Source organism: Populus euphratica, unplaced genomic scaffold, assembly GCF_000495115.2.
Source record: "Populus euphratica unplaced genomic scaffold, PopEup_1.0 scaffold1368.1, whole genome shotgun sequence".
Lineage (NCBI taxonomy): Eukaryota > Viridiplantae > Streptophyta > Magnoliopsida > Malpighiales > Salicaceae > Populus > Populus euphratica.
The window spans coordinates 1-7,401 of record NW_011501213.1 but is presented as its reverse complement, the minus strand read 5'-3'; the positions used below and the strand labels follow the sequence as shown (position 1 = coordinate 7,401).

The window sequence follows — 7,401 nt, the reverse complement described above, 5'->3', positions numbered from 1 at the left end:
TGTTTTTATCGTTGTTTAATCATCACATTAATCTTACAATCTCAAAGTCCTATTTAACTTACTATTACTACTACTACTGTTATTATTATTGTTGTTGTTGTTGTTATTTATAATTTACATAGCTAACCTCCCCGTGGTTCAATCCTAGTCTTGCTAGATTATTTATTATTTTGACACTCCTACACTTGGGAGAAGACATCAATCTTTTGGGTCGTCTCAAGTTTTTGGCGTCGTTGTAGGAAAGGAAAATTATCATAGAACTTGTAGTATTTAATTTATTTTCTCTTTTCTCTTTTCTTGTATCTAAATTTGTTTCTTTTGTTTTATTTCATTTCATTTTGTTTTCTTCTTCATTTTATTGTCTTCTTACATGTGTATGAGAGTTTGGTCACATACATTAAGTGATAGACTTTGTAGGATATTTTTATCATTTTTAGAAAATATAGCTGAAGAAGATAATCAATAACTTTATAATGACAATATTAAGAATAATCATGTTAGAATACTTGGAGACCACATGAATCCAACAAGAATAAGTGCACCCTCATACATAATTTTTCCTTCTGATACATCTCATTTCAATTTAAAGTCACGTATTATTCAACTTTTACTTCCTTTTCATGGTTTAGATTTTCTCCATACTTGTATTTAAGAGAATTTGAGAAGGTCTGTAACACCTATAATGACTTAAATTGTAGTATGAACAACATCAAATTAAATTTTTTTTTCTTTTTCTTTAAAAGATAAAGCTAAAATATAGTTATAAAATTTAAAACCATGATCCATTCATGTTTGGAATGAAATGTAACAATAATTTTTAAAGAAGTTTTTTCCATCTCATAGAACAAACTCTTTCAAAAGATAAATCATTACTTTCATTAAAAAATTAGGAGAAACATTTTAACGATATTGGTATATGTATTGAGATTTGCTTAATACTTGCCCTCATCATGGTTTTGAAATATGAAGATTGGTTTCATATTTTTATGAAGGATTAACACCTAGAGATAGGCAAATGGTTGAATTGATGTGCAATAGAACCTTTGAAGATAGAGACCTTAATGAAGCAATAGAGTACTTAGACTTACTAGCTGAAAATGCTCAAAATTAGAACACTACAGACACCCGGTAAAACTCAACCTCATACATCTAGTCAAGGTATGTATAACCTTAAGCAAGATCATAACCTCCAAGTTAAATTTTTAACTTTAGCTAGAAAAGTCGAGGCACTAGAATTGAAAAATAATGGTAAATTAAAATCTGTTCAAAACATTGTGTATCAAATATGTGAAACCAATAAATACTTAACCAATGACTGTTCAACTTTGTCTTATTTTAAGGAATAACTCAACCAATGACTGTCCAACTTTGTCTTGTTTTAGGGAATACCTCCATGAACAAGCTCATGTTTTAAACAGTTTTCAAAAGCCTAATCATAACCCATACTCGCAAACATACAATTCTGGTTGGAGAAATCACTCAAATTTCAACTGGAAGAGTGATAACAATAATGCACAAACTTCATAGCCATTGTTTCAATCACACCATAAATTTTAAAATTCTTATAAATATGCACTTCCTTATACTCCACCTCTTAAAAATAGCATTACATGTTTTATTTTCTATATAGAAGACACAATATTTATATGGAGTTCAAACAAGCAATTTATAGTCACTTTATCAATATGTGAAGTTGAACATGTGCTTGTCATTCCATATCGCTAAAGAGATAATTGAAAGAATAGTGAATGCTACATAGAAGCCCTTTGAAATTTATACGGATAACTCATCAGCCATTATATTAGCAAAGAATTTAGCGTTTCATTATAGAAGTAAGCATATTGACACGAGAATTCATTACTTATGAGATTGCATTACAAACAAGGAAGTTGAAGTCAAGTATTTAAAGACATAAGACCAAGTTATGAATATCTTCACAAAGCCATTAAAAAAATAATTTTTTTTATCAAGATGAGAAATATGTTGGGAGTTATAAAGAAATCAAGTTTTAAAAGGATGCTGAAAGTAAACTGATTTTTAAAAATTAGTTAAATTGGTTGAGTAGTTGAGACTGAGTAACCAAGTGGAATAAATTAAAACAGTCAACTAGTTAAGAAATAGTCAACTAATTCATTAAGCAAAATACAATTCATATTCAAATTAGAATTTTTTTGTATTAGTTTAATTTTTTTATTGTTTAAGAATTTATGCTAATAAAAAAGCTTGTAATTCAATATTATTGAGTAACACAAAAAAAAAAAAGAATAGCTATGAGAGTTTAAAGATAAACACTTAATAAAAGTATACCTTCCTCTCAATCTTTTTTTATTCTTGAGTTTTGACTTTGTATTATTATTATTATTTTATCATATATCACACTTATATTTCTTCTAATATATTTGTCTCTCAGCGTAATAAATTTAAGAGTAAAGAAAACCCAACAACTATATATTATGGTAATCAAATGAATTGGTAGATCTAGAAATGTTTCAATAGGTATAAAAACCTAATCTTATATACACAATATCAATTACTATAAGGTGATTATAAGGTGACAATTAAATATACACAATATCAATTACTATAAGGTGACAATTACAAAAATAAAAAACAAAGTAGAAGAAAAAAGTTGAAATGAAAGAATTATTATAGAGATATTTTATTGTTTATATAAATAGTGAAATTGACCCTAACTGTTTTAATTGTTCTTTGTTATGTTAATAAGAGATTTTATGTTAACTTATGAAAAAAATTTCTTGTTATTTTGAAATATAAAATGTTATTATCAATTGAAAATAGAAGATTTTTGTTTTTTGAAAACATATATATGTTTTTAATTTTCTAATTTTACGAGAAACTCAAAAATATCAAAATAGATAGTTTAAAAAATCTTCATGTTATAAAATAAGATTTGTTTGGTTTATCTAATGTTTTATATCCATTATTATTATTATTTAACAGATATGCTATTTTCCCAAACAACTTAATAAAAAAATAATAAAGTAAACAAAAACCGAAACAAAAGAAACTTCAGAAACTTCTTCTACATGTGTCTGTGATTAAATTGGAATTAATATTGTGATAAATTGTAATTAATGCAAATTAAAAGCGCCTGGATTTACAAACTGATGTAAGAGAATTTAAAGACCTAAAAGAATTAAAAATTAAAGATCACTTTCTAGCCTCTATCTCTGTATCGTTATGACTTCTGCCCACCAAGTAAAGATCCTGGACGTTCACCATGTCACCCCATTCTTTACGCCACCCGAGTTTGCGACGGAGTTATCAGTCCCACTCACCTTCTTTGATATTATGTGGTTGAAACTCCAACCAGTTGGATACATATTCTTTTATAAACTCACCGAGTCAACACCAGCTTTCTTCAATTCAGTAATCCTTCCCAAACTCAAACATTCTCTCTCTCGTACTCTCATTCACTTCCTTCCTCTTGCTGGCAACATCACTTGGCCGCCACAGGCCACCAAACCCACAATTCTATACACTCCAAATGATGCTATTCAACTCACGGTTGCGGAGTCTAATGCTGATTTTGATCATCTCTCAGGCAATAACATCCGTGAAGCTATCAAGTCACATCATTATCTACCTGAGTTGCCTGTCACTGACGCAAAAGCTACAGCTATGACTATGCAAATAACATTGTTTCCCAATCAAGGCTTTTGCATTGGAATGTCTTCACACCATTCTATCCTTGATGGCACGAGCTACTCCATGTTTATCAAAGCATGGTCCTACATAAGCACACTTAGCGATAACGAGAAGCAGCAATATCCAACTTTGTTGCCAGAATTAACACCGGTTCTTGATCGAACAGGTATTCAAGATCCTGCAGGGTTTGAAAAGAGGTTCTTGAACGCCTGGTTAGGAGTAAAAGTTCCTGGTCAGGATCCTAGTTGCTCTAGAAGTTTGAAGCTTTTGCCAGTTATAACGCCTCAGTCTAGCTTAGTACGAGCAGTGGTCGAGGTATCTCGTGAGCAAATAAACAATCTTAGGGAAAGGGTTCGCACGCAATTCGAAAAGATCCACGAAGAAGATCCAAATGAAACAAAGCTCGTCCACATGTCCAGTTTTGTTCTCCTCTACGCATATGTGGTGATTTGTATGGTTAAGTCAAAGGGGTTAGAGAAAAATAGAAAGGTTGTTTTTGGGTTCCTCGCAGACTGTAGAGCTCGTTTAGAACCTCCAATACATGACAAATATTTTGGTAACTGTCTTTATCCCTTCGCTGTAGATACAGAAGCAGAAGCTCTGCTAGAGGAGAATGGGTTTGCCTGGGCAGTAGAAAGACTGGGTGATACTATCAGAAACTTAGAGAAAGGAGTTCTTGATGGAGTAAAGGAGGCATTGGCAACATATAACAAGACAGCAAGGCCAGGCGCTGCATTACTTCTTGGTGTTGCTGGGTCAACTCACTATGATGTTTATGGAACTGATCTTGGGTGGGGGAGGCCAGAAAAGGTTGAGATTACTTCCATAGATCAGACCGCAGCAATTTCTATGACAAAGTGCAAGCATGGAAGTGGAGTCGAGTTTGCTTTAGTTTTGGAGAGGAATGAAATGGAGAAATTTATGTCTCTGTTTGTTGATGGTGTTATTTAAGGCTTTGTTGCTCGGAACGGTGAACTGAAAACACCTAGCCATGTCCATGTTGAAACGATACGACACGGACACTGCTGCGGAAACACGGCTCTCAATTTGGTTGGAAATTTTTGAAGAAGTTATTTTTAAGTATAGTAAATCAAATTTATTTTTTTATTATTTTTAAAAATTAAATTCTATTTAAAATTTAATTTTTGACACTTAAAATGATTCTCAATTTAAAATTTTATCAAAACTTCTAAATTAAATTTAAATCATATGATTTAAACAGCCTATACATGACCATTAATTTTGCCATATAAGAGATAAGAGGTATGCAAAGTATTTTCTCTAAATGAAGACGGGTACCGAGGAATATTTTCCTCCTATCAAGAAAACTCGAATCCGAACCCAATATGTATAAATATATTTATTGTTCTTTTATTTTTTACCAACCATGTAAAACTTATTTTTTAAACAAGTTGTTCCTTGTGTATTAATTATTAACTATTAAATGATTTATTACAAAAACTCTTATTTATGTAGAGTCTTGAAACCCATAATGGACTAGATTAAAAAAAAAAAAACGCTAAATAAGAATACGCAGGCATCATCTACACATTTTATGGAACCAAGACAAATTTTAATTGTGAATCTAAAGGATGATGAATGCGTTTAATAAAATAAATCAAGAATTAAATATGTCAATAAATATTAAAAATAATTATTAATGCTAACTAAAAACTAAGTTGAATAGTTGAGAAATAAATATGGATTAAGATATTTAATATTATGTTGTATTGAGCTTTTTAATTTATTTTTATTTAATTATATTAAAATTATTTTTTTTTATAATAAGAGTAATAATTTAACTTATATTGAAAAAAATAATTTTCTAGTATAAATCCTCTTTCATTTTAATAATGTAATTAAAAATTAAAAAAAAATTAAAGTAATCATCAAAATAAAATTGAATGATTTAAAATTAAGATAAAATAGCATCTATTTAATTAAAAATCCTTCATTTTATTAATACGCTACTTTTTATACTTTTTTTTAACTAGAATATTTATTTTTTAAATAATAGCTTATCAAGACCACAAAAGCAAAATATAATAAGAAAATGAGAAAAAAACATGTTATGATAATTTTAACTCAAATATATTGCAAAAAAAAAATATATTACTCATGTCTTGTAACAAATAATTCTATTTTTGAATCAATTATATGATAGTAAAAAAAATATAGAGAAACAATATATTTTTCATCAAAGCCTTTTTTTTAATGATCCGGGGAATCTAGACCAATTTATGCGCATCACGACTAATTCTCGAAATCATTAAACACCTTGCAAGCTCAATAGGCAAGTAAGGCACCACAAGAATAACAAGCATGTGCATAAAGAGTCGAATCTAGATATAGAGACAGAGAATTCCCTGGTAGGTCCACTAGGCCACAACCCTCAAGCGCAAACCTTTTTCTTAATTCATATAAGTTTTTGATGTTCTGACAACAAAAAAAAAATCTTTTAGAAGTATAGTTTTATTGAATAAAAAATGACAACAATTTAAAAAAATATATATTTGCAGTAATTATAAAGATTTAATAGATAAAGTTAGTTAGATTATTGTACTAGATAATGTTGTTATTTATAGGACCAGCTACAAAAATAATTTAAAAATATAGTTATAGTAACAGTAATAAAATTATTTATCATTTCTCTTACCATATTGTGTTGTACGAAGACTAAGAGATAATTTACTAATTATCATGATTATGTATTTATTTAGGCTGTTTGCTATATGACAATTCTTGTGAATAGTATTATTGTTAAAATTGATATAAAATATCTAGATTATTGCTATTCTAATCATTTAATTTTCCACAAAGCTTTCTGTTTCTTGAAGAATCGGGAGATTGTAAATTTAAATTCTTATTATCGGTTACTTTGTTGGGTCATGATGATGTTCAATACGGGGTCTCAAACCAAATCCCAAATACTTTTGAGAATAAAGGGACGTAGGATGTGCATGTCCCATGCTGACAATAAGAACATGCAGACATGCAGGTGGGTAGTTAGAGGATGTGCATGTCCCATGCTGACAATAAGAGCAGGTGGGTAGTTAGCAGATGTGCATTGTGCATATGGGCAGTGCGGGAATGGATATTGGAATAAATCTCTTACAATTACATGTGTTATTTACTTATTTACTTATATGTATTTCTGTTAGTACAAATGTTTGACATTATCCTTTATTTTGTTGGTTTTAAGTACATGAGTTTGTTAATTGGTTTTGCTATTTAAGTAGTCAAGTATTATTAATGAAGAGGAGGAAGTTTTATTCAATCTGCAGTTTATTCTTATCCTAAGAGAAAACATTATAAAATAATTATTGAAACATAACACTGGTATCAAAGCCTAGTTATGAAAATCAATAAAAAAAACATATTGAGCATCTAGAAACTGCACTTGGTGAAGTCCAAGATGGACTACACAAAATGAAGATCAATATAGCTGATAGACATTGTCATTTGAAGGAAATCCTCAATCATCTTTTTGATGTATTGCTTCCCAACCAGGAACCTATAAACATGGGCGGAGGAATGCCAAGGGCTAGGATGGGTTATAGCTCAAGTTAAGATTTTATCAATATTTTTAATTAATTTTACATAAAAAATTCATAATTTTTAATTGAGTTATTAAAAAAATTTAAAAATTTGCATGGAGCCTTGTAATATAATACTTTAGCTTGGGTTAAAATTTCAGAATTTTTGGAGAAATTTAGAAATTTGATAAAAAAA

At 29.4% G+C, this 7,401-nt stretch overlaps 1 protein-coding gene across 1 annotated transcript; it reads left to right on the top strand.

Annotated features, from left to right (window-relative positions):
- Positions 1-3,201: 3,201 nt before the first annotated feature.
- On the top strand, positions 3,202-4,620 carry LOC105117452 (phenolic glucoside malonyltransferase 1-like). Its single transcript, XM_011015113.1, has one exon. It carries the CDS (start codon positions 3,202-3,204, stop codon positions 4,618-4,620), a length of 1,419 nt encoding a protein of 472 aa, XP_011013415.1.
- Positions 4,621-7,401: the final 2,781 nt, after the last annotated feature.

Coding starts and splice junctions, on each gene's coding strand:
- LOC105117452 (XM_011015113.1), top strand. CDS start 3,202: ATGACTTCTGCCCACCAAGTAAAGATCCTGGACGTTCACCATGTCACC.